The following is a 27,762-nucleotide window of genomic DNA, read 5'->3' as shown; positions in this document are numbered from 1 at the left end:
TCCAAGCAAAATTCCACCACACCGCCCGACTCAGAGCACGAAAGTCAAGACAGAAATTCGCACCACCTTAGGCAGATGCTCTCCTCCTCCCACCTGCAGCTCATTCTTGGACTTGGGGGTTGGATAGGGGAAGGGGTGGGGTTTACAGGATTCCAGTTTTATATATGATGTTTTGATTTTTTATAAGGACAATGTATGTTTGTATATTTGTGTGACTAAATGCTGAATTTAAAAAATTAAAAAAGAGGCAAAGATTCACTCTGGGGTAGAGGAATACTAGGATGAAGGATACAGATTAGAACCATCTCCAAAGAATGCGTGTGGCCAACTATTGAATACATACCAGGTACAGCGCTCACTTAAGTAACCCTCATGGTAAGTGAAGTAAGGGCTGTTTTCACCCCCTTTTACAGACGAAGAGACTGAGGCTCACAGATGTGAAGAAACTCGCATTCATTCCTTTGTCCAGAAAACATTTTTCTGTCTAGTTACACGGTGTGCCAGCTTCTGTGCTGAGTTTTGTGCATAAACTGGTGGATAAAAGAGGCTACCGATATTTTTGTTGCTGGTGGCAACGCTAGAATGATGATTAAAACCAGACTTCATAAAAGTTTTCATCACGGGAAAAAAAGATGTGTAACTGTGGGTGGCAATGAATGTTAACTTGACTTATTGTGATCTCTTCAAATATATAAAAATAGCAAATCGTAAACCTGAAACTAATATATTATACATCAGTTTTCAAAACTGACAATCTCAGTTTAAAAAAGACTCCAGAGCCCACATTCTAACCGCCACACCCTACTGTTGGCCCTTAGGACAAGTAGTGCTTCCTTGGACCCTGTATGATCCACAGGACACGGTACTGCCCGTGGGATATGCCACTGTCTCAGAGGCAGGCCCACTCTTTGCAGGGACGGCCACATGTGGCTGAAGTGAAGCCTGACTCTTGGAGTGACTGTCACTGCCCACCCCCTCCCAGCCCCCTGACCTCAGCCTGGAGAGAGGTGCTCCTTACCTGAGGCTCTCTGGGGCTTTGGACGGCAATATTGTCAGCACCAGAGAGGACCTGCTGATGGCTGAACAGGAGGCCACCAGGTTCAGCTGGGGGATGAACTTGACCCGTTGACACCAGTTGGGGTGGAGAGCCTGGGAAGAGAGCAGTGGTGGTGGGAGACCCAACCCAAGGATAGTCATCCAGGCCCAGCCCCCAGGACGTGGCAGGTGCTGGGGGGAGGGACCAGGAGATCACCGAGTCTAGCGCCCTTTCAGCGATCACAGCTCTGACAAAGTGATCCAGCTCGCGGTCCTAGCCCAGGTCATGTGACCAGGGGTGTGTGGCCATCACTTGTGAATGGAGTAGGTTAAAAAGCACTGACGTCTACTGTCATGTGAATTTATTTATAAGTTAGTGGTGAGCATTTGAGATTTTGTTCAAACAGGAGAGCTCCTGGGGGATTCTGAGCAAAGTGCCATGGCTGGGTGTCTAGCTCATGATTCCTAAAGCTGCTGAATGGAGAAAGGACGTGGGGAAATGGTGAGAAGCCACCGCAGCTGCCCAGGAGAGGTGGTGTCTGAGCAATGACGGCAGTGAGAGAGATCAGCCGTGTCTGGGATGCTATGGATTCAGCAGAAAGAGTGGCCAGGATCCAACAGCTGCCTCCATCCTGTTCCCAGAGACCAAGCCCCAAGGCCTCAGACTGAACCCAGGGAGCAGATCCACCCCCTGCATTTATTTCTGAGTGATGCTTGTATATAGCTAATTACCATGCTAACAGCTAAGGGAAGATTCCACTCACCTTCAGCCGGTAACTTCTATGCATAGGGGACTTCTCATGCAAGAGCTTCTGCATGGAAACGTTGGTCCAGTGATCTGACAGGGGAGAAAACCAAGGCCCACGTCACCAGCTCTCCTTGTTTGCCAGACAAGCAAAACCTCAGAAGACCCCTTGGGTTGGTTTGCAACTCCCATATGTCTCAAAAGGCTTTTTCCCTCAAGCCTCACTGTGTCCTGGAGAGTTCAGTGGGGTGAACTCAGCACCCAGAAAACAGACCCAGTGGACACTGCTGCCCGGAGTCCCCCTGCTGGCTCCTGGCAGAGCTGGAACCAGATTTCAGGGCTCCTCAACCTCCCCAGCTGTTGATCTCCATTAGAAAGCTCTGACTTTGCTGGAGTGGAGAATGAACTGAGATCCTAGGATCTATTGATTCTGAAAATAATCATTTGGGAGTCGGCCATCATGCTTCAAACTACATGCCTCCTTGTCCAGCAAACACAAGCTCCAAGAAGTTGCCTGCATGTGCCATCCAGCAAGCGTGTCTGGAGCAAGCACACGAAGCACGGCCCTGCCCTCCTACTTTCCTCTCCTTCCACCTTATCGCAAAGCCATGAACAGAATGTACCCATCCCCATTTGTATAAGGGAACTGAGGCACAGAGAGGTTAAGCGACTGGCTCCAGGTCACACAGAGCTGGTCTGTCCAGCCTCTCCCAAGTCAACATGCAGCTGGGTCCCCTTCCTATTTGACCCCCAGATAGCACATGGCACGGAAGGACTCCTGTCTGACCACTCCAATGTCATCTGCCGCACGCCTTCCGATTTCCTGTCCACCACTCGGCTCAAAGACCACCACAACCTCCTGTGCCAATTCCCAGGGTGGCATAGAGTCACCAAGGTGGGCTGGGTCAGGGCAGGGTGGGCACCAAGGGCAGAGGCTGATGAGGCAGAACACAGCGTGGTGCTGGCCCACTCCTGCATCCAGAACTGCATCCATCTTCTGTTTGGCCAGTGGGGGATGCTGCCCCAACAACCTGGGCAGGAGTTATCACCGAGGCCAGGGAGCTCCCTGGAAAGTGTCCTGCTCAGAAACTGACTAGAAGCCCAAGGGGCCGCCTGGTGTCCTGGATGGAAGGGACTCGGTGTCCCTGGGACTGGAGCCCCAGCCCCCTCTAGATGGACATGGAGCAGTTTGGAGGCCCGACACCACGTTGAAGGCTCGATCCTGGTCAGGGTCCAGTTCAGATGAGCTCCCAACAGTCCCAGCTCTGAACCTTCAGGATCTAGTGCCCTTCAGGAGAGCGGCCTCAGACAGCATCCTCCAGCATTTAGTCCATTTGGGATACGGCCCAGCAAGTGGTTAAACTGCAGGCTCTGGGGCAGACTGCCCGCCTCCAATCTCAGCTACCACTGTGGGGCCTGTGCAAGCGCTTCACCCCCTAAACTCCAGCTCCTGCTCCCTTAATGGGCTGTGACAACAGCTGTTCCCTCAGCTTGCGTGGAGTGGGGCTTTCCTCCAGGCCCTGCAGAGCCCACGTTTGGGGCAGCCTCTTAGCCCCACCCCACCTACCCATAGGCAGCTCCCAGCCAGGAAGAGCAGAATCCTCCTCACACCATGGAGGAAGCCAGGACCATCTCCCCAAGACCCAGCAGGGTCACACAGCTGCCATGGGTTCTTTCTTCCTGGGATGAGGAAGGTCCTGAAGCCCTCCCACCCCTACACCAGCTCTCACGTGCACAACTTCCCACCTTCAGAGAGACTACCTACCCTTCCTGTGTCCTGCTGTCACCCCATCACCCCATCTCCCACTGGTGGCCCTGAGCTGAGCACGTGGGTGACTTCCCAGAGGCTCTTGAGCATGGAGGCAAGGAGAGAGAAGAGCACCGCCAGGCAGGACAATCCCCCCAACCTTTCACGTCTTCACTACCCCATTTGGAGGTCCTGGGGAGGATTCAGGGGTTGAACAGCCCATTGGTCACATCGTCGGAGGTGAAGACAATGACATTGCCTTTGGTGTCCCCATAGCAGAACACGGCTCTGTGGTAGTCAGACCTGGAAAAAGGGGAGGCAGAAGAGGCTGTGAAGCTAGCTGGGCACAGCCAGCTGCAACCCTCCACCCCTCCTCGGACTCCAACGGCCTTCCTCCACCTTGGGAGCGAGGGTAGTTTCCACACACCTTTCCAGCCTTGCCCTCAACAGCTGACAAACATGGGCCCAGCCACCCAGATCCAGACCATTGGTGAGTCAGATCCAAGAGAAATCAGTAATTTATCTTAAACCAACAGCTGCTGCTCTTTGTCAAGTCACCCTACTGATGGACTATGACATCCCCAGAGCCTTCAGCCACAGCGGGACAGGCCTTGGCAAATCAGATGGCTGACTTGGTGGGGGAGGGAGAGGAAGAGGAGTCGATGAGTTTGAGGTCTGAGTGACCATGAAAGGGGAAGCAGCTTGGGGGAAGAGAACACAGGCACACAGGTGGGAATCTTTCCAGGGCTGCTTCCACAGGCCCCTCCAAGTGGTGGAGCTGCTGCCAAGACTGTGCTCTGGTCTCCCAGGGAACTCGCCAGTAATCCATGGTCAGGATGCAGCTGTCCAGATCGATGAAGGTGAAGGCCCGGACACATCTATGGTTACTGATATCAAAGAACTCTGGGAAAGAAACAGAGGAAGGCATGCTTGGAACCAAAGCCTCTGTCCCAGGCCTTGGGGGTCTCCACCCGGCAATGCTCCCAGGGGACTCTAATCCACGCTCTCAGTTGGCTAGGTGACAGACCTCTCCAAGTGCAAATGCATGGTTCCAGTGGCCAGGAGCAGGCCTGGGGAGCTGTGGGGACTCACCTATCTTCTGGTCAGTTGACACGATCGCAACCAGGTTCAAGTTGTGGAGACACACCATGTCGATGACCCACATCTGCTGGCTGTGGAGTGGCTGGATCTGGTAAAGCTGCCAGAGGCAGGGCAGAGGAGACCTGGGCTAGGGAAACTTGCCTAGGAGAGCACGCCAGGAATGCAGTGTCCCGTGAACCCTCTCCTGCCACCAAGGCCCCGGAGTCAGGCACACACCTGCTGTGGAACCCAGAGCTACCACCCACTACTAATGGTGGGGCCTTGGGTAAATTCCCTAACTTCTCTGAGTCTCAGTTTCCACGTCTGTAAAATGGACTTGAAGAGCACCCATCCTCACAATCCCTTTTCAGAGCTATTTGAGAAGCTCATCAAAGTTTTAAACGTGCATCGTTTGTGATCCCGGGATCCATTTCCAAGAGGCTTCCATGATTGCACCCACGTGTACTCACAGAGACGTGTAAGTGGGAGTGGGTGCTGCTGCCCAGCTCTGACAGCAACAGGCCAGACACTGCCCGGAAGCATGCCTCACAGAAACCCACACCACCAACCACTGCCCAGACATTAAGAACGAGGGAGCTGTGTATGTACAATACAGAATAGTTGCCAAAATCTGTTATTAAGTGAAAAAGCAAGGTGAAAGCAGCATTATAACGTGATACCAGTTGTGTATTTAAAAAGGAAGTAGGGTGAATGTACAGGCGATTTCTCCCCAAACTGGTCACAGCAGTTGCCTCCAGCGAGAGGAATTAGGGTCTAAGAGAAGGAAACTGACTTTTCCACAGTCTGCCCCCTACTCCTGAATCTTTTTTCTGATTTTTATTGAAATATAATTGACATTGAACATTGGTATTAAGTGCCTTTGTTTTGTCTGAATTTTGTTTACCATCTGCCAGTGTCACCTGGCCAGAGTGGCTTATTAACGAGAAAGCATCCTGCCGGGTTGTGAGGAATGGATGGAACTGGGGACAATAAAGCCTCTGGTGTGCTGCCCGGCTTTGGGAGGAGCTGGATGGGGGCCTCCCACCCTGGTTGGTGCCAGCCTCAGTAACCCTTATGCAGACAGGATTTGAGCTGGCACTCCAGGCAGAGGACACCATGAGCAAAGGCAGATCAGCAGAAATGAGCTGCTATGTCCAAGGAAAAGAGGAGGCCAGCCTGACAGGCTTGGGTTGGAGAGCATGGGCTGTGGGTGAGGGGCGCCAGCTACAGAACTTGTATTTTACTCCCCAAATAACGCTACAGGTTCTGAACTCTCTCATCAGAACCCAGAGCACCAAGAGCAGAGGCCTGGGCTAACAGCTGGGGCAGTGAGGACAATGGACCAGGGACCCTCAAGGACCCTCTCTGGCCCAGGGCTGGGGGTCTAATGCACACACAATGGAGATGATGGTAATGGCCATCACCCCTCCCTACCCATGCTCAGAGAAACTGAGAGGGCGTCTCAGAGACTTGCCCAAGGTCGCACAGCTAGTAAGTGAAGCCCAGCCCCTGCTCCAGACTTCAGGGCTTTCCATCTGCACCACCGTGGACATACAGTGGGTGTTCAAGACGGTGCTTGGTGGCTCACTCTTCCCAACCTACTTGCCAAAGCAGCCCCTCAAGGAAACATGCCCAGCTCTGCTCAGCCTTCCAGGGAGCCTCCCTCTGTCCTCTTCAGCCATCCCAGGCTTTGGCCCTCAGGGGCATCGGTGACCATAGTAGCCACGACCAGAAGCTCAGGCTATAATGTAAACCCCCTCCCCCAATAAACACACAAAAGAAAGTGAAATGTGCCAGAAACCCCAGCCTCAAGAGCACAGGTATGAATCCACCTTGTCCTAGACTACAAAGTGCACCCTAGAGAGTCGTTGGAACTCCACCAACCTAGTTCCCTCCCTTGGCAACTTGGGGGAACCATCCAGAATCCTCCTGCCCCAGGGCTGACCCCCAGTGCAACCAGGAAATGCTCGGTAGTCACACAACACACTCACTCAGCCTTCCCTGTGGAACTGTGCCTCCCTCGTCTGCGGGAGGATTCTGGACTGGCCTGGCAACACCAAGTACACAGTGGGTTTTCCTGAGTGTTTTATCATTAACCACACTTGGCCAGGGGCTGAGGCACAAAGACAATGGTGATGTCAGCTTATGTTTCTCAGGTGTGTGCTGCTGCCCTGAACTGCTCCAAGCACCATACATGGATTATATCATTAAGTGCTCCCAACAGCCCTGCCAGGGGTACTGTTACCAACCCCATTTGACAGATGAGGAAACTGATGCGCAGAGTGATACAGTTACTTTCCGGGGAGCTAGAAGGTGGTGCAGGCAGGGTTCTACGCCTGGCAGTTGGGCTCCAGAGCCCATGCTCACAACCACTGTGACTTCTTCCCAGGTCCAAGGGAAGGATCTGAACCAGCAGGACTTGGTGATGGAGTGGGTGTGACGGGGAAAGGAAAGAAGGTTGATCTCTAGCAGGGAACCTTGGTGGATGGTGATGCCATTCACTGACATGGGGCACCAGAGACGTAAGCCTGGTGGGCAGGGAGGGCTACAGTGACAGTCGGTTTGGACAAACTGGGTTTAGGGTGTCTGTTGGGACATCCAGGTGCAGTGGACGTCCAGGTGGAATCCTGCTTTCAGAAGAGAACTGTGAGGCCACAGTCCCATGGGGAAGCCGGAAGCCAGTCCCAGGAGCTGCGGCTGCAAGTGAAGACTGCCTAGTCCATGAACCCAGGGAGGGAGCCTGCTCTGTGGCATAAAGGCATAGGCTCGTGGTGCAGGCCCCACTCACCCTGAAAGAGCTGGTCAGCGAGAAGGACTCCGACCATAACTGCAGGATCCCATCCTTGGTGACAGTCAGGAAACGCCCAATCTTCCTGAGCTGCTGGACTAGAAACTCTACTTTCACAATCTCACACCCGTGATTCCTGTGGAAGGTAATAAGAGAGAGGAGCCCAAACAAAACCAGGGCAAACAGCACAGAGGAGGAAGGCCGAAGCCGGCAAGAGGAGCTTCCCTCACACCCGCACCACAAGACACTCTGGCTCTGAGAGAAACTCGAGACATGGGCTCTGCCCTCATCCAAGGGGACTGCTACCATTATCTACGGTCACCAGAAGGAAAAGAGACCCATTATGATGCTGGGATGAGACAGCGCTCCCAAAGCAGTAAGTTTATCCCATGAAATAGCCAGTCAGCGTCCTCAAGATGGGATGGGCCAGAGAAGACAGGGGACAGGCGTCTTTTGCAAAAGTTCTTTCATAGGAAGAACATCCACGGAAGGCAAGTGAAGTGAGGGTTGTGACAAAAACTGAAATAACAGCGTTTCCAGCAATGCTCTAGTGTTTGGAGGTGGAGTGAGGAATAGGGCCCAAGAATGAGATAAAAGTAGACAAGGGGATAGTGAGAAATCAGGACCCCGTGCTCCCAACTCTTCATCTCCAAAAGCCTGCCCTGAGCGTAGCAAACAGCTCCTGGGGCAGGCCTGGCCTCACCAGAAGCCACCGAACAGCCTTCCCAGGGAATTTTAATGCCATCTTCCAGTGGCTTCTTTCTGGCAATTAAAGGGCCAGACACGGCACAGCACACACTCTCCCACTCGATGTGCCCACAACTCCAGGCCCCAGCAGGGCAGGTAACGTTGCCCCACCTTACAGGGACAGGGGATAACCATTTGCCTGGAGTTATGTCCTGGTTACCAGCAGAGCTGGAACTAGAATCCAGGCGCCTTGATCCCCACTCCAGCCAGAGCCCTTTCCACATGTCACTATGGAAGCGATCTGAGCAGTGGCTTACAGATAACCCATGACTCTGGGAAATGCTACTGAGTTACAGTCTCTGCAGAAGAGAGGGGGACTCATCATCTGGACATGGCCCTCCTCTCACTCCAGCCCTCAGCCCACAGCTCTGCCCACAGCCTGATGAATATTCACAGTCTCCCCTCTAGCTGTCATTTCCAATTCTGCCTCCTCTGCCAGGGCCAAGTTGTTTTAAAAGTTACCCTTCCGCAGTTTTCATTACACCGTCTTCTCTATTAAAATCCAGGTTGCTTGAGGGCAAAGACAGTCTTCAAGTTCGTGGTCTGCCGCGTGGCCTGCCTGGGTGTGGTCCCCTGGGACAGACCCACCCACATCCTCTCCTAACCAGGTCACAAACGTAGGTCACCATACCTGGTACCGAGGACCCATTCCTGGGCTCCAGCCACCAGCACTGGGCATCTGGTGCCGCAACAAAGTGGGCTCCGGGAAGGGAGCCAGGGGCCTGTGGGCAGCCCAGCTTAGGAGGCCTGGGCCTGTGGTCCACATCCACTAGAATGTTCCTGGTTCTTAGGGAGTTTGGAGGGGTGGAGGCAGACAGGGCCAGAGCACAGAGAGAGGATAAAGAGCCTCATGAAGGAGTGGGCCCTCAGGGTCAGGCAGAGGTCAAAGCAGGGACAAAGAGTCACTTGGCCCAGGAGTGACACAGGGCTCAAGGAACAGTTTCCTATGATGGCTTTCCATGCAGGGCTGGCCCCAGCCTTGTCCAGACACACCCTTCAGTACAGGAGAGTCTCCTTACAGGGGGATGATCCTCATGGGAAGGTGGAAGCGCAGGCGGTGGCTCCTCATCATCTTCTCCTTCACTCGGAACTCGCATATCACATAATCCACGTACTCCTGCTGCCTCAGGGAGAAACGCAAGCACTGCCATCGTGTCAGCCAAGAGGTCTGAGCACTGGCTTCCAGTGCCCGCCCCCATCTCTCCCCAGCCAGCCACAGTGCTGTTCTTGGATATGCATGGTGCGAAGGGTCTATTTGCCAGCGTTTGTGAAGCTAGCACAGCAGTGCCTCCCTCCTTAATTTGTTTCTGTAATTCTAGATAATCCTCACTCACTTCCACATCTGGCATCTCATCTGAGTCTCTTCATTCACCCCACTTTGGGGTAGTAAGACTGAGGCCCACATAAATCTAGATGAGTTGCCCCAGCTCATATATCAAGTCAACAGCAGGGGAGGACCCCTAAGCCAGGCCACGAAGGCAACTCTAGGCTCTGTTGACCAGTCTCACGAAAATATGGCCAAGGTCAAAGTGCCACCACCATATGCAACTGTAACAAGAAGTAGGGAGTTATTAAGAAAAATCATTGCGTAGATGACAGAGTGCTGGAAACGTGTTTATTACAGAATATTAAGCGAAATGAAGGCAAAAAAAGCCACAGAAAGACACAGAATGTATGTCTACACTGAGTGGGCTTTTAACACATGGGCTCTTGAGGCAAAATCCCTGGGTCTGAAGACTGACTCGGCACTAACTAGCTCTGTAACCCTGGACAAGTTTAGTTCTCTCTTGCCTCAGTTTCCCAATCTGTCAAATGGAGGTAAATTACCAGCAACTACCCCATAGGATTCCTGTGAGGTTTAAGTAAAATAATAATATAAACTGCTCTGCACAGTGCTTGGTGCAAACGCTAGTTATCATTGTCAGCAGTGCGCCATCAATATGTCAGACTGTTTCTTTGCAGTTCGTTCCGTATTCTTAAATGCTATACATGCTCATTGTAGAACATTTAAACTCAGCAGGAAAAAAGCATTACTATTAAAATGCTCTTACATCCTGACATTTTTTAAATCTAATGGCCCCTGAGTGACCATGAAGGGCAACAAGATGGTTGCGGCCCCAGCCGGAATCCCCTTAGCCAGACAGGAGGCTGGAGTGCAGGAGAGCCACGTGGCAGGTGGCGGTCCTTGCCGGTCTCATGTGGGGTCGCTGAGAGCTGGTTATCCACTCTCTTGTACCCCAGGAGGGGAATGAGCTGCAACGAATCCAGCTCACAGGAGTCTCGGGAGGGCCCCTCCAAGACTCCAAGCGTTCCCTCCCTGCAGCAAGCCCCCCAGAGTCCACGGGAGGCTTTCTGATGTTGTGCCCCCCCAATCACCAGCCCTCCACGTGCTCCACCGAGCAGCTGAGGCCCGACCCCTCCAGCCTCCCTCCAGCTACCTGCGGCAGCAGAGGCGCCCTCCTCACCCAGGTAACGGAGCCCTTACAGTTTATGTCCACCTTCAAAAACAGCGCCTCCAGCATCTCATCTAACACATTGCTCAGAATCTTCTTCACAGCCTTAGTGAAAGCCTTGATGTCCAGGGCTTCGAAAGAGACAAGAAAGAACACCGTCCACTTTATGGCAAGTCCCTCAGGTCCATCACTGGTCATGGAGCTGTCTGGGTGCTAAGTCGGGGACACACAGAGGATCACGTTGCATCTCATCTGTTTAACGTTAGATCATCCACAAATACTGGCTGCGCACCTGCCACACGAGAGCCGTGTGTTGGCCTCACAGCAGTGGGGCCGGGGTTGCTAAAAAAGATCACATCCAAGATCAGATCCCATTTCTCAGCAAACAAGACAGACCAGGCTTTGAGACAAAGAACATTGATGAAAAAAGAAAAGTAAACAATGACAACAAGGAGACATAAATAAATTCAAAGCTATAGCACAAGAAGTGAAGTGCATCTTTTAGAGGCAATTAAAATACAAACTTGGGCTGGGGAAAGATGGGGAGAGGAGAGGCACAGGCACAGGGATGAAATTTTCTCCCCATGCTGGGTTTTACGGCTACAAGGGAATCTGCCTGCAAATGGGTCAATCACCCCTGTCTAGATCTTTTTTTAAACTAAAAGAAGTGTTTCCAAAACCCACTCCAAGTGTTGGAACCCTCGCCATGGCCTGAAGGCTGTGTGTTTTCTGGCTCCTCGCGGACCTCAGGTCCCACCTCCATCCCCTGCGTTCTCTGCTCCAGCCGTGATGCCCCCACAAGGTTTCTCACCCTGCTAACCTCAAGGTCTTCACAGGTCTGGTTCCTCTACTTTTCTAAGGAGGCTGATTTTCCTTGTTACCACCCTAGCCATGAGCTCTGGGAGGGCAGGGCTGAGTCTGTCCCCTCCGTGTCAGTGATGGCAATGACTGGGTGTCAGTATCATCTGTGTTTATTCATACTGACCTCCTGACGGTGTCGGAGGTGGGGAGGTTAGGGGGACTCGTGGGGAAACTGTGGCACAGAGAGGTGGAGTCACGTGCCCAAGGTCACACAGCTGTGAGTGGTGGCACTCAGGCCGTCCCCAGCAATCTGGCTCCAGAGGTCAAGCTCTCCCCCGACTCCATGCTCCTCATCCAACGACCAGCAGGGCGCTACAGCAGCAGTTATCACTTACTGCTAGACTGAGGAACAAACGAAAGCCTAACAGAAGCTGCCCTGCTTAAAGGAGGATCCATCTTGCTGACCTGAAGCAACAGCCAAGAGCCGTACACGTCGGAGTGACACTTAACGAACAGTTCTTCTGTGTATCACATGGACCTCAGGTGACAGTCCGAGCATGGAGCCCTCCCCTCAGGAAAGAACTGGGAGTCAAAGCGCCTTTGTGCAGGTTTAATGAACAAACTACTCTTAAAAGCACTACAGGGAGAGTCCCTTCATTGGTGTTTAAGAACCCGTACATAATATTCACTGCCGTATTATTTTAATATCCTTCTTCTTACAAACAGCTTACCGAAAAAATTTTGAGGATCACAAGAGAACAGACACAAAGGTGTCCTGCATACCATGAAGACCAGTCAGGTCCCCTGCTTGTCGCCTCTAAAAGGAAGCACTCACTCATCTCACACCAAACGGTTCATTAATAGCTCTGAAGCACAAATGTGAAAACGTCACTTCTCTGGGGAGGGCATCACTGCATTCCCTAGGATCAGACAGGAGAAGACTTTCTGGGAGACTCCCTGACTCCTGCCAGCTGACTCCTCTGAGCCACCAGTGACCTGGAACCACACCTGAGGGGGGCTCTCCTGGTCCTAGGGCCTCTCCTCCCTTCCAGCAGCAGTGAAGCACCGGCCACTCCCGCCTGCCCAGGAGGCTCTGTCTCCCCCAGGCTCCACTGCCTGCTCTGCCCTGTCATTCAGCATCTGCTCAGCTCTCATCACTGTTGCTTTCTCTTTCGTGGGATACTGCCCTTGAACAGCCTCATCTACTCATCCATCTCTACATCTCAGGAGAGAATTTATCTCCACGACCCTGACGATTTCCAAGTATCCCCCTGGCCCCTTCAATTTAGCATGTTTAAAATACAATTTACTATCTTTATCCCAAAACTTGCCCCACTTTTCTATGTTCATTGTCTCTGCTAACAGCATCACCTCCACCCAGTCGCCCAGGATGAACACCTGAGGGGTGAATCCTGTGGTCCTAGAATGCAAGCACTGTCATTCTCCCATCTTACAGATGAGGATAGAGAGGCACAAGAGGCGTGGAATTGGCACAAGGACACACAGTGGTGCAGCGGGGATTTGGAACCAGAAGCCTTTCTCCTCTCCTCTCCAATACCCTACGCAGGGCGGTCACATGACGAGCTCGCGCTCTTTCAACCAACCTCACGGCCATGTCCATCCTGACCTCCTGGCCACCATAACACTTACCTTTTTCAAACAGGTCTAGATATGTCACCTCCCCATCAGCCCCACTATGGGAGTTCAGGACCGCTTCTGATCTAAGAGCACCCCACCACCACAGGGCTGCCTTGCTCCCAGCCTCACCTGTAGGACACCCCTCTCCCCTGGAGCACAGCAACACCTCTCTTAAGCCAGCCCCTGCCAGACCTGCCCTCCTCTCCACCTCCTGGGAAAATTCCTACTTCACCTTTCCCAGGCAGGTCCCAGATTAGTTCCTTTGTTACAGGGGCAGGAGTCAGGGGAGGGGTCGCAGGGAGAAGGTTTCCTCTGCATCCTCTGCACTGTCTGAACTTTCTACCTATACACACTGCCAGTCCCAAGTGCCCGCTAGCCCCAGGCCCCTTTCTCTTCCTTTCTTTGTAATGCCAAGAGGTAGGAAGATGGCTTGTTTTTTATATGCTTATAAGCATCTTTAGAATAAATGGTATATTAAAAATGTTTAAGAAAAGCATGGTGCTTCCTAGCCTCCATCCCGCCTCTAGGAGAAATAAGGGCCTGCTCCCCACATTTGTCCAGAGGGCACACCAGATCACCAAGGGCAGGCTGGTGTGCGTGGGGGCTCACACCCCTGCTCTCACTGGAAGGGCATCTGAGGTGTTAACACATGCTGGGGGAGCCCAAGAAAGCCCAGGGTTTGGAGTCAGAGGACCGCTCTGTCGGGGCCTGTTGTTGGTGTCTGTCTGAGCAAAGGCCCCAGCCCAGGCTCCTCCTGTGGAGTCAGGATCCCTGCTGCAGGGCTTCAAGGAGAACTGAAATCTGACAGAGGCCTCTGCAGCCTGTAAGGCCCTGCAGAGCTTGGTCAAATGTCTGCTGGCCTAAGGGAGAGGGGCACTCAGCACGAGTGCCACCCACGTCCGCCCAGGAGCACCTGTGCAGAAGGAAAGCGCCCTCCTGGCTGCAGGCCGAGCTGCAGGCCCCCCAGCTCAGTGCTTCTCCTGTGACCCCTTGAGCAGCCCACAGCATCCCTGAGGCAGGCCCCACAAGAACGACAGGCTGGGGCACGTGGACACTTTCAAGACCAACAAAAATAGTACAGCCAAAAAGGGAACTTGCGGAACAGGGAAGAGAACCCTGTATCTCCCCTGTTCCCTCTGAGGCAGGCACGAATGGTCAGGGTTCCCGAGAAATGGTATCAAACAATGCTCAGAATGCACCTCTTTTAAAGACTTTTGAAGGAGAAAAATGATCCTGTTTTCCTTTATCCTACATCAGCTAAGGATGAATTCTCCTGTTTTTCCATTTAAAACTATGGCCAGTTTTTTAAAAATACGGAAGCTCTTTTTACATTGATAGGAAAAGATTTCAAGACATACTACGTTAAAAGCAAGAGGGGAAACTTGATTTCAAAAAATTATTTTTTAAAAAAGCAAGGGATAACACAACACTGTAAATTAACTATACTTCAATTTTTTTAAAAAAGCAAGGAGTAAGTAGACAATTGTGTGGATCTTTCAATATATATATGGTATCAAATTATCACTTGGCACACTTTAAATATATTGCAATTTTATTTGTCAATTATATCTCAGTAAAATTGGAGGGAAAAAAAAGCCAGGAGTAGAACAGTGTGGACGGTAGGCTGCCACTGCCTAGAAAAAAGAGGAGGAGCCACTACATGCACTCGGTGCTTCTGAAGGTCACAGGAAACTGAAAGCAGTAACCGCCTAGAGGGACAGACATGCTGGAACTGGGTAGAACTATCTAGCTGAGGGAGACATTTTCTCCATATACCAAGAAAAGGTGTCATGAGAAAAGTGCCTTTTGAATTTTTTTTTTTTTTTGGAAAATGTTTATGACGCAACATTGTAGAAATACTGCATTGTGGTCTGCTTTGAAAGGAGGGAGAGATAAGGGTACCTTCTGAATTTTTAACTGTGTGAATATATTACCATAAAAACAAAACACAAGCACAATAAAAATCGTGGCCAAGGTTGGCACTGTTGGCTCCTCCAAGACACGTGGTAGCACTTCCTGGTTGCCCAACACCGACACCCAAAGAATTCTGATTAAGGACCATCTCAGCTTCAGGTCTGACGCAAATCGTCCCTCCCCGGCCTCACTTTGTAAACTGGCCGTTTGTTACGCTTTCCTGCCCACATCATGTGTAACACGTAAACATCACATAAACACAAATTGATGGGGCAGGTACCTGTGGCCCCGGCATTGGCTCTCAGAGTCCAGTGGACAGAAATACAGGTGCCTTTAACTATTCCTATTATTTAACTTGATGTGTATCATCCCAAGGGGAAAAATCAAGCTCTAAAGAGAAAAAAGTTTGATGCACAAAGGACATTCTTCACAATGTTATTTAAACTCAATAAAATCTAAATGTTTTATTTAGGGAAATGGCTTGGTCAACCAGTAGAGCACTTGCATTCACTGGTAATGATGGTTCAGAAGACCACACAGCACTATGAAAACCCTTAAGGAATTAAGAGGAAAAGAAGGGCCTGAAATTACATATATAGTCCAATTATAGACATGTGAAAACACACACAGACATCTGGGGCAGAGACTGAAGATGACCCCATGATGTCCTCCTCCTGGCGCTCACGCTCTCCTGTGATTCCCCTCCCCTTGAGTGTGGCATAGCCTGTGACTTGCTTCTGACCAGCAGAATATGGCAAAGGTGACAGGATGTACGGAACTATGTGTGCATGATTATAAGATTATAGCACATATCTTGCTGGATTTTCTCTCTCTCTGCCTGGCTTGAGCCTTGAAATCAGCCATGGTGGTGAGTCCCACAGAGCCAGGAACTGGGCAGCTCTAGGAGCTTATGATAATCACTAGCCAATAGCCAGGAAGAAACAAAAGCCCTCAGTTCTGCAGCTTAAAGGACTGAATTCTGCCAACAACCTCAGTGAACTTGGAAATGGATTCATCCCCAGTCAAGCCCCAGCTAGTCTTCAGCCCCAGGTGACACCCTGATTGCAGCCTAGTAAGACCCTGAGCAGAGGAGCCAGCTAAGCTGTACCCAGACTCCTGACCCACTGAAACGGTGAGATTAATAAAATAAATATGCATTGGCTTAAACCACTAATTCTGTGGGAATACTGTTAACACCGCAATAGATAATAAACCATACATATGAAGTTGTTTGGAGGAAAACAAACTGGAATGCTGACAGTGGTTACCCAAGTGTTTGGATTAGGGCTATTTTTTTTCTCAGTCCCAAATAGCTTCCAATAGGCTTACAATACTTCTGCAATATAAAAAGTTTTAAAGGAGATACTGGATGCAGAAACACTTGAGTCTGCACCCTCCACCCACGCCAGGTACTGGGTCCTTCCCACCCTGCACAGAAGCCACAGGGACTGCGCCCACAATGCAGCCTTACCTCTTCCAGTCGAGTCAACTGCATTCTCAAACGTTTTCTCCATCTCTGCCAGGTGTGGCTCGGTAAACAGCTGAGACTCGTACTGGAAGTCGGATATCTGGCTAAGGGTTGAACGATGGTGCTGGAGAGCCAAGAGCCTCCTTGCTCTTCTGGAATCCACCTGGAGAGGACGCCTGGAACAAAGATGACTACAAAAACCAGGGACTAAGAGGGTTGATTTCCTGAGCTGAACATTTTTAAACATATTTTATTGAAAGAGCACATCTTTGGGGTATGTAGCGTTATGGTGTGTAAGTAAGTCTTAACCACTTTCAGGCTCAGGAAGATGAAGGAAGATCTGGACTGCTTCTCCTGACTTTGGGGTGTTAACTATCGTTCCTGTTTTACAGATGCCATGACTGAGGTTCAGCGAGGTTAGCGGACACAGCCAAGTTCCCAACTCCCACATCACAGGACTATAACTTGTAAGGTGCTTCAGTCAGTAACCACATAGTTTCAAATCTTCAGTGGTCAGAATTCAAGACCCCAAGGCATCCAGCTCCATCTTCCCGAGACTGTGATTTTGTCCTGACCAGTCCAGACACTCCAGGTCAGATAAGACCATCTGCGCACACAGTCCCTTCCAATCAGGGGCTCTTGGCTTCTTCCTCCTCCTCCTCCTCCTCCTCACCTTCTCACATCCCCCCTTCCCCTTCCCCACCCCTCCAGCCCTCAACAATGCTTCCTCTCCACAGCCTCTATGTGCAACTCATTTTGACACTGAGCACAATGTTTCAGGTGACTAACGTCTTGGGCCATCAAAGGCTGCCTCCCCCAAAAGACTCCAGGTGTGGACTACATATAACCAGTGAGGGCTGCCCACTGAAATACATTGCTTTGGGCCTCGGGCAGTCAAGAAAACTTCAGTTCAAAAAGTCAAAAGACCACATGGAGGTTGGATTGCTCACTCTCCTCATCCCAGCTGCACCAAATGAGCAAACACATTCGTCTTCCTGTGAACTTGCCTTCATTCACTCATGGTCTATGCACATCTGAGTGATAGGCACTGTGGAATCACCAGTGAACAGAGTGGAGACCTGCCTTCATGGAGCCAGATGAGCTAGTTAATGCTCTAACCAGCCACACAGGCTCCCAGATTAGAAATGCTAGTACCATCTTTGGCTCTTCCCTCTGCCTCCCTTGAATTCTTACTGTCCCTCCTCCAATTGAGTCTTACTGTGATCCATCTCCCACATCTAAACCTTCCTCTTCCACGTCTTTGCCCCACCTCAAGCCCTAGAGTTTTGCTGGGACGAGTACAATGACCTTCCCCAATTGGGACCAGAGTTTACCCTTCCCTTCCAATCCACCTCCTAACATTGGCACCAGCCGTCTTCCTGGAAGGTAAATCTGACCCCAACTCTACCCCAGCTGACACTTTCCAGGCTATTCCCACCACCCCCAACTCCTGAGCAAGGCACTTAAAGCCCTTTGCAACGTAACCCAGACCTGTCTCTCTAGCAAGAATTCAACTTTACTCACGTTGTTACCTCTAAGCAAAACAGACCATCACCCAGAGAGGTGAGCTCCTATCCGTTCTTCAAAGTCTGGCTCAAATGGCATCTCCTCCAAGGAGCTTTTTGGTAACTTTCAGGTGAGTGTCATCACTGCCACCTCCATGCTCCCAAATTCTCTGTTCATATCTGCCACATATGCATGAGACCTGTGCGTGCCTGACCATACATGCAGACAGCAAGGTGTGACGGGAGACGTGGCTGTAGAGTCCCAGCGCTCTGGGCTACAATTCTGCCTGGCTCCCTACTTCCGAGCTAATTTATGTCGGGGTTATCATATCACTTCTCTGAGCCACAAGTTTCCTTATCTGCAAAATCTCTCCCCAGTACCCACCGTGCAGGGTTGTGGTGAGACAAAATGACACCTGAACACACGTGAAGCTGCAGCAAATTGTAGTCATACAATGATAGTTCCCGTTATTACTCCCCATCTCACAGTGAGCTCTTTGAAGGCCAGGGCCTTAAATTTATCTTAATTTAATCTTAATTCAACTTATACAAATTATTCTCTGTATTCCCCAGCTCCAAGTACGTATTAGACACTAAATACTTACTTGGCTTGATAACAATTTGTACAGCCCACCCCACCATTATCACAACTTGGCTGGGCAAAATTAAATACAGTCCATATAGAGACTACAAATTGATGGCCTGAGACTTGCCCCTTTCGGCCCATAGAGTGCTTTAAAAGGGAAAACCCACCTGCTGCAGTGTGGGTTTAAGTTACTTTGCAAATATCTAAGTCTGCAACCTCCATACCGATGAGTGACATCTCGTGGCTCTGGAATACTCCCTCCCATCATCAGCTCTGATGGTTTTCTTACCTTTTGAGACAGAGAGCTCTCTCTTAAGTCCTCAGAAGACTCTGAAGTTGACCTAGAATAGGGAATCATAGTTGCTTTAACTCCAGTCTTTGTAAGGACCATGTGGGAGGCCGACCTAGCCACGTCACAGGAGGGTGGAAAAGAAGTCACGGTCAAGGGAGAGGGTGGCTGCCCCATGCCCATGGACACCCCCTACTCCGTACACATTCAATGAGCACCTCTCCAACAGGGGCTCCTCCAACAGAGAGCTTTTCTACAGCTTAACTTGTAAGCCTCTTTCCCCTGATAGGAAAGAGTTGTCCTACTGATGCCTACTGGGCTTCACAAGTGACTATATTCCTGGCTTAATGCCAGAGGCTTCCTAAAGGGAGTCGCCCTTTTTACAGAAGTAGAAAACGCTGAGGAGGCCACATGGGGGTCCAACCACAAGTCACAGATTAGGGAAATAAGGTCCAGGACAAGCACATTTCCAAAGGGTCAAATACATGCACCAGAAGTGGGGCAGGACAGGCCCGACTTGCCACTGCGTGCTCTGCCACCCTCCCTCAAAGCCCTTGGAGGAAGAACTTCTGTAGGAGAACTGATGATCTCTTCTCACGGTACCATGGGGTCAGGTGCAGCACGTGGGAGCAGTCCATCCCGTGGGGCTCTGCTCTGACAATACCAAGGGCACACTTCCACAGGGTCAGCGGCACCTCCATAGGGGACGGAAGACAGCGTTTTATTAGGAGTACTGGAGCATGAACTCACCTCATCAGCAAGTCCCCCTCGAGAAGGTCCTCGAGGACGGCCAGGCAATGGCCAGGAAACAGTCAAGCCCCAGACAGGCCCAGGGGATAGAGTGAACGAGCCAGCTTGGCTTGACAAAGGTCTCCTGGCGGGGCAGGGGGTGAAGTGAGGGGAGAAATAATGGAAGAGGAGAGACGAAAAGAAAAATGGAAGCAGAATGTAGAATCCTAAATATCTTCGCTGGGGAGTCTGGACAGGATGAAGGGCAATTATGAAAACATCAGCATGAGATGGGGGGAGAGGGGAGGAGAAGGAAGACTGAAAACTGGCCAGTGGTGTCCTAAGCTAACTGTGTTTTGGCACCAGCTCAGATATAAAGACCAAAGGAGAGAGAAGAGCCAAAGGAAAGGAGACTTGGAAGCCAGGAACCAGGGTAACTGAGGGAAACACCAGAAACATTTCCAGAAAAGGGAGCAAGGCGGGATAGTGGCTTAATGCATGTGATGCTGGGCTCTCTGATTAGAAATAAAAAACAATTACCTGAAATACGGGGACTGAAACTTGAGGAGTGGCTACATTTAGGAGCCAAAGAGGGGAGTAACACACAAAAGTCAGTATGCGTCAGCTAGGAAGACTGGGATGCTCCAGAGTGGGTCAAGATGGTTAAGAAATGAAAACAACTGAACACGGCAATTAAAGGTCACCTGTGAAAAAGCCGCAGAGGTGTATCCATAAGTTCATTTCTGTTACGCATATATGCGCATGTATGTTGGCCTGGAAAAATACACTCCAAATCTAATGGCAGTTATTGCTGGCAGGTGAGATTATGGAGGATGTCTATAATCTAATTCATGCATTTCTCTATTTTTCTTTTTAATCCAGAATAGGTTAATGGCAATCTTTAAGATTTATTTCAATGGAGTGAATGGTGGGTACTTATCTGTGAAAGACCACTGTACAAAAGTGGTTGCTGCAGCACTGTTCACAGCAGCCAAAAATAAAGTGAATGAGTATCTAAGAGAAATGGCTCATTAAATCAGTACACCTGCATTCAGAATTACGCAGGCAAGCAGAAGGATGAACCTGACCTTCAACAGATGACTAGGAGGGATTTTCATGAGATCCTATAAGAAAGCAGTGCACACTGTGATGTCAATTTTTATAGAAGAATGACAAATAGGTATGTGCTTATTATATAGATAAGAACATGTGTGTACACACACACACACATACACGTTTATAAACAGGACGATCCTTAATAATTATGGGGCCGAGAGCAAAAGAATATTGGTCCACACAGCTAGTCTAGTTATTTAAAATGTTTATAAATTAACATACTATTAAACAAAATACATTCTATTCTCCTACCTTCATACACACACTTTTATAACAACCTGGAAGGCCTCGTTCAAATTTAGAATTCTGGAATTCCTCAGCTCAGTGACAGAATTTGGCAGTGAGGGGAGAGCCAGCCTCCAAACCCTCTACCCACCCCTACACCCTCTCCGTCCTGCTTAAGAGGCTTGTGGATGGTGGCGTGTAGAAGGACATCTCAGCCCCTATACCCAGGCTGCGCCTCCCCAACACCCCCACTGCTCCCCCGCCACTGCAAGCCTAGGCAGGGCTGCCCTCAAAAATGATGCACTGGGGGAAAGGCCCATAAAGACTCTGGAATCAGGTTCAAGCTGATTTGGACAGGGGATTTCAGTACTCAGAGCAGGGATGAGGGGGGTGTACCAGCAGGGCCTGAGTGACCACCCTCTTAGCCCCTTGGACCTATCTCATCTGGTGGAAAGGGACATCGCCAGAGGAGGGACAGAGTGGAATGCTCTAAAGCTTGGCCCTTGGCAGGGACCCTTCTTGCCTGGGTCTAAGGTGGCACTGTACTATCAGTAATACAAAAGTATGAGTACAGAGAAAAATATGGAAAGACACAGACACTAGGGTGTTGATACAGATTATGGGAAGCTGGGGGCTAATGTGACAAAAAGGGGGTGCGAAGAATAAAGGAATAGCAAAAAGTCTGCACTAACAAAAGTCACATGTATCATCACATTTATACAAAACAGGAAAGCATGGGGATGCATAAAGAAAATAAGCATGCTTTGTTTTGCTTTAAAGTCTTCACTAACAAGTGATTAAAGTTAACATCACCAACAAAGGACACGCACCTCCTGCGTGCTGCGCTCAGGACTATCCCTTTGGCCCTATCCCCTGCCAAACTGCAGGACATTCTACAAAACAATTGGGCTTTACTCTTAAACTGTCGTTGACATGAAACACAAAGAAAAGCTAAGGAACTGTTCCAGATTAAAGGTGACTAAAGAGAGCAAGGCTAAAGGCAATAGGTGATTCTGAATTGGATCCTAGACTGGGGGGAAAAAACTCTCAGTGCCATTATTACGAGCATTGGTGAAATCTGAATGTGACTCTACATTATAGGATAATATTGAATTAATGTTATTTCCTGTTTTTGGCAACTGTGCTGTGGTTAGAAGAGAATGTCCTTGTTCTTAGGAAATATACACTTGAGCATTTAAGGGTAAAGGGGTACAATGTCTGTAATTTATTCCTAAATGGTTCAACAAAAGTATACAACAATAAATGTGGCAAGATGTTCACCATTAGTCTTCCCAGGCAAAGGGGAGTTCTTTGTACTATTCTTGAAACTATTTACATCTTTTTAATTATTTCAGAACTGGAAGTTCTATAAGAGAGAAATACGAGTTTAACCAGAAGAGAGGGAGGAGCTCTGTGTATGTTCATGGACTGAGGCCACAAGGGGAAAAAACATAGGCTGAGAGCCAACAGAGACACCCAAAAGCAAAGCACCAGAGTAAGAAGCCGAGCGTCCTCTAATGCTGGAGTGGAGGGAGAGAAGAGTTAGATGCAGAATTAAACGTCTATCTAGGAGAGAACAGGTAAGATCGGGGGACGCCTGCTCTGAGGGGAAGGGGGTGGGGGTGGGGGCGGGTTACGGCACAAACCTGGACACACAAGTGAGAGCTTAGAGTAGCCACTAGGGAAGCACGTGGGGAATGGGAGAGAATAACTGGTTTGCTGAATAATCAGTTTGTCAGAATTTGTAGAGGCAGATATTTAAGGCCAAATGCAGTTAAAGCTGTCCTGAAAACAGGTAAGAAAGGCTCTCCGGTTCAGCTTTTAATCTCAGGCAAACAGATCTCAGGGCTCAGGTGTCCAATCTTCTGGAGATAACTTTAACCCCAAACCTTCGCTCACCCTGACCCGATCTCCTCTCCCCAGTTAATCCTGCTGGCTATATTTGACAGAGGCTTATTGGTATTCCACTTCCTTCCCGACTGAGACATCTTGGCAGCTGTCCCCAAGCCCAAAGCAGCCCCTCTATGAGGTTACTGTGGAACTCCAAGGGCTTCCACCTGACTGCAGAGTCAGTTGGCCCCCATTTAGAACCAGGAAAATTAGAGAATCCACACACAGAACACAAAACGGAACATCAGAATCCATCCCACAAACCATAACCACGCAGCCATTTTTCATCTCACATGAGGTATTTTATTGATGAAGTTGAACTTACAGCAGACACAACCAGGACAAATACGAGTAGAAAGCAAGCCACAGGACAAATACAGCACAGAGTGCTCACCTCTCATGGAAATCATGGAAAATGCCAAGGAGTCTAACAACAGAGCAAGTTCACCGAAACCAAAAAGCCAACTGGCCCCCACAGTTGGGACAGTGAAAGGCACAGCAGCTGACTTAACACGCCCTCTGCATGAGCTCCAATTCTTTGAAAAGAGGAAGGCTATGAGAGCATGATGTGTAAGATGGGGGTCTTACAAATCCAGACTTCATGGCAGGCCTGGACTTTGTGCAGCACTGTTCAATCTTGCCCCTGGCACAACACAGCAGGATGAGTTGGCCAAAGCTAAATCTCTTGGGGAGAATTCAACCAAGGGATGCCAGACTTAAAGATACCCAGCTAAATCACTTTTCACAATGACCTAGATGTTACCAAAATATGAACTGACCATGAAGCAAAGCCCTCCCCAAATCTTCACCACACAGAGAACACCCACATGCAGGAAAAACTCTCTGCTCCCATTTCATCAACAATGGAGACAAAAGATTTTGTCACATTGTGGAACATGAAACATGGAGTGGCTCAATGAAATGCTGTAAAAGGTATAGAAAAAAAGTTTTAAATCAGTTTTATTAAACTAGATATTAATAAATTAGAAGGGTTTATTTGGATAAAAAAAAAACCAGAAGGCTGATGATGCTACATTTGACTGTTTCCCACTGGTTTTTGGCTAAGTGCTTCCATTTTCTAATCCAATGTTACTATTCCTACTTTCAGCAATTCTTGTGTTTATCAATATTTTTATATGGGCCTAAAATATGCTAAATTCTATCACAACAAATGTAATCTTCCTTCCCTGGGAAGAGGCATGAGAACAACGGGGAAATACTAAGATGCATTCCACTTTTTGGGTAAGGAAAAGTTCAGAAAACCCCTACCTAAAAAGGGCGCCATATGATCATCAATAACTCAGGTTTGAAAACAAAAAACAAACAGAAGCAGGAGGGAGGGCATTTAAAAGAAAAAAATCTCCTAGATAAACCTCTGCACAGAATAATTCTAGAATAAAGTTCAAAGTCCTACTTGAGACTAGTTCAGGCATCACTTGCTAATCCTGAAGAGATTCTGTTCCGCTCCCTGTCAGCAGAGACGGGATGCTTCCGGAAAGGAGCAGCCCCGGCGACCAGCGCTTCAACGACCGGTCAGCTGCTGCAGGGAAGGCACCTCCACTCCACTGAGCAGCGGTGCCAACACTGTCCTCTCCAGCTTCACCACGGTGGGTTTTAAAACGTCAAAAACTGTACCCTAATGTACAATTTATATGTGCCAATTATTCCTCAATAAAGTTAACAAAAGTTCGTGTCCTTCTCAGCTTTATAAAATTTGTCAAAAATTTTAAAATGTAACTTGACAACCAAGAAGAGAGGCTTTTCTCTTTTCAAATTCAAATAAACAAGACAGAAGTCAGTGACTGGTGGAGGTGGTGGGGGACCCTGAGGGTTAACGGAAAGACCACACCTTCAGTTGAGGCTCGCATGATATTCAAAACAATGCTCCTCCTACCACACACCACACTGCCATAGAGAACTCCGGGTTCAAACACCAAAGATTTCAAAATACCAGGACTCAAGAAAAAAGGAAGATTCTCAGGGTGATTCAGTACCTACCCACCTTCTCCCCAAAAAAGAAAGAAAAAAATTAAGTCAGAGAGTTAAAAATTCTTAGGAAATTTTTAAAAATAATTTTTATTTCATTCAACACTGAATAGTTATTTCTTCTCTCAGCTTTTAAAATTAATAGGGAGGGAGGTGCACACATAGGGGCAAGCCGGGATTAGCCTACAGCTACCTGTAAAAAACACAAATAATTCATTCCATTCTTCCAAGCAGGGTTTAAAATTTCAAAGTAAAACCAGCAGTCATATATAATTACACATTTAACGCTCACATTATTCTGTAGAAAAACATTTAAAATACAAAAAGAAAGAGAGATATCAGGTTAGAAACCTTTAGAATGCTAAAATCCAGATGACCCTGAGGTACGCTGGATCTAAACTACTTCAAAATATATAAACAGGTCCCATTATGAGAAATATAAACACAAACGTGCTAAAACTGTGAAGCAAGCAAGAGAGGAAAGAAATCTGAAGGTCACTCAGCTTAGACTAGGACAAACCATGACAGATTCTGGGTACAACATACTTAGCTTCTTGCACTAAATGGCGATTTGGGGACGAATGCACTAGCGAAGCTCTCCCTGCAGCTTGCAGCCTATGGGGGAAAAAAGCCAAATGCACGGGAGCCACTTTTTACTTCTGTCAAAACCTCTTCTTTCAGAATCAAAGCTTTTATTTAAACACCAAAGTTGTACACTTTACAAACCATTTCATTGTGAGAATTTTTTCAAAATTTCACATGCAAAAGGTATGTAGCTGATGCTGAGAATCACTGTGCTTTTTCTTTGTACCAAAACTGTTGCTCAACTGATGAAAACTGGCCTCCAGAGGCAGTATTTGCTGGAACTGGGCACTCTCCCACTCTTTCCAGCTCCAGTATCCTACTGGCCTTTACAGATCTAAGTAGCTTTTCCTGGCTCAGAAGGGATCCTGGGGAAAGCATCCTCACTCATCTCCTCACTAAGCCAATGAAAAGCCGTGCTCTGGAGACCGGGGATGCAAGGCCTGGAGGAGGACTCCCAGTCTTTGGCTCCCTGATCACAGCACTTCTCCCTCGTTCATTTTGGTAAAGGTCAGGGAGGAGCTCCAGCCGCACACTCCCTTTATATATTCAGTCTGCCCACTTGCATGCTAGACCTTGGCTTAACTTTAATAGGCTACAGTGTGATTTGTGAATCATCCATGAAGGCTGAATCTTAGAAACTCATCTTTGTCCCCAGTGGAAACTAGGAAGAGCCATAAAGCCAGCTTTCTTAAGACTTACCCTGATGGACTGAATCTCACTACCAGCTTCTCAAATCTCATTGTACCATCAAAACTGAAAATTAAAGATATCACTAAATGGAATAAATTACTCTTCCTCCTCTTCCTCATACCTGCATCCAGCCTATCCTCACCAATGATTCCTGCAGACTGTGAAAAGTATGAAAGTAAACCACGAAAAAGTTAAAAGAAAAAAATTCTTTTTTAGTTTTTAAGGTAAGGCATCTTACAGAATTCCAAACTGCTAACAGATCACTTTGTCATTCTAAATTTATCTCTTGGTACCATTTACAAAGTTCTAGGCTTTGATGGCTAATCTGGTTTGCTTTCAAACGATCACAGGACAAAGATTTGTCTCTCCCCATTCAGAGAAATGCATCTGTGAAGGCTCCTTTCATTCTACATTTCAGAACCTCAGAGCTTCCAATAAAAAAGAAATACAGGCTATTTTAATTTTTTAAATTTATATATATGGTCTTGGAATAACGGACCTAGAAATTCAAATCTAAGGTTAGACTTGCTTACCTAGATAACCAAACTAATGAAGCAGCCTGACCACAACCTCAATAGAAACTCTGTGCTCCAAAGACTAAGGTAACATTACTTTCCAACTCAGATTAAGCTACAAGGGTAAGTGACCTCCACAAGTTATAGCCACGTAACAATCTGGCTGAAGGCATCTGGGGTAGTGGTTCTAAGGATAGTCAAGCTCGATGTAAAAGTACAGAATCCCTCTGTGGGCTTCCTTTCAGACAGTTATATTCTCACATGTGAAAACTGAGAAAAAAGCAGCAAGTGTCAGAAACAAACACAAACTCACCTGGTTTTAAAATTTTATAATTGAATGCATGAATTCAAAAGTACGACATACTCCCAATTTTAAATCAACAGCAACAGTACCACCAGACCAGCAAAATGACTGGTGAGGCACAAACACTGACCACGGGCTCAGGCTCAGCTTGGCTCAAAGCAATTACTTCCACTATGCTGACAGCAGTCACATCTGGGTCACCCACATCCTCGCAAGCTAATCTGATTAGGCTGATCAGGCTTAAAGCCTAGGTTTTGTTTGCAGACTATGGTGAACTATACTAAACATCATTAAAAAAAAGTCCTTATACCAAATCTCATAAAACAATCCTTAAAAAACCACCTCCCTAGGGCCATTCTGGTTATAACAAAAAAAAAAAGGGGGGGCTTCCTTTCCAACACCAAACTATATTCTAGAGAGTAAACCTTGAAGAAAATACCTATATTTAAATCAATGAATCTGAATTACTGAATGACTGAATCTCCAACTAAGAGAAAATGGTGGAAGATGTGTTTAGACTGATTTCACTTGGGGAAAACCAGGATGAAAATCAGAGTCTGAAAATGGAAGAAGCTGGACTCATCAATGCCTCCAAAGCTGAAAAAGAAACATTAAGAGAACCTGTTACTTATTTTACAAAATACTCAAAACCTATCTTAGGAATTGTCCTAAACTTTTCTGACCTATAAACAGAATTTCAGGCTGGATCTGAAGAACTCATGGGGGCTTTCTAACACTGTGGTCACCTTTTCTGTTTATCAGCTCATTCTGATCTCAATAAGCACCCAGTGAGGAGGCACTACAGCCAATAACATGATCATCCCCATTTTGCAGGTCAGAACAAGAAAAGAGATCAGTTAGCTCAAAAGTTACAAAGCTAGGAGGGGCCTACAAGGACTCCAATCTGATGTTCCCCTTGCCAGAAT

The 27,762-nt window shown here is 48.4% G+C and overlaps 1 protein-coding gene across 1 annotated transcript in view; it reads right to left on the bottom strand.

The window, feature by feature from the left end:
• EFCAB8 (EF-hand calcium binding domain 8) overlaps window positions 1-22,854 on the bottom strand; it is a 49,257-nt gene extending 26,403 nt beyond the window's left edge. Inside the window, 12 exon segments of the mRNA XM_072944642.1 lie at window positions 1,019-1,149; window positions 1,800-1,873; window positions 3,706-3,830; window positions 4,346-4,430; window positions 4,620-4,725; window positions 7,396-7,531; window positions 9,162-9,262; window positions 10,608-10,726; window positions 16,420-16,528; window positions 16,530-16,607; window positions 18,797-18,848; window positions 22,766-22,854. Of these exon segments, the coding sequence (XP_072800743.1) occupies window positions 1,019-1,149; window positions 1,800-1,873; window positions 3,706-3,830; window positions 4,346-4,430; window positions 4,620-4,725; window positions 7,396-7,531; window positions 9,162-9,262; window positions 10,608-10,726; window positions 16,420-16,528; window positions 16,530-16,607; window positions 18,797-18,848; window positions 22,766-22,854 (1,205 nt within the window).
• Between the last annotated feature and the right edge of the window lie 4,908 nt (window positions 22,855-27,762).

Source organism: Vicugna pacos, chromosome 19, assembly GCF_048564905.1.
Source record: "Vicugna pacos chromosome 19, VicPac4, whole genome shotgun sequence".
Lineage (NCBI taxonomy): Eukaryota > Metazoa > Chordata > Mammalia > Artiodactyla > Camelidae > Vicugna > Vicugna pacos.
The sequence above is the reverse complement of the archived record's forward strand: the minus strand, read 5'-3'. Positions and strand labels throughout refer to the sequence as shown.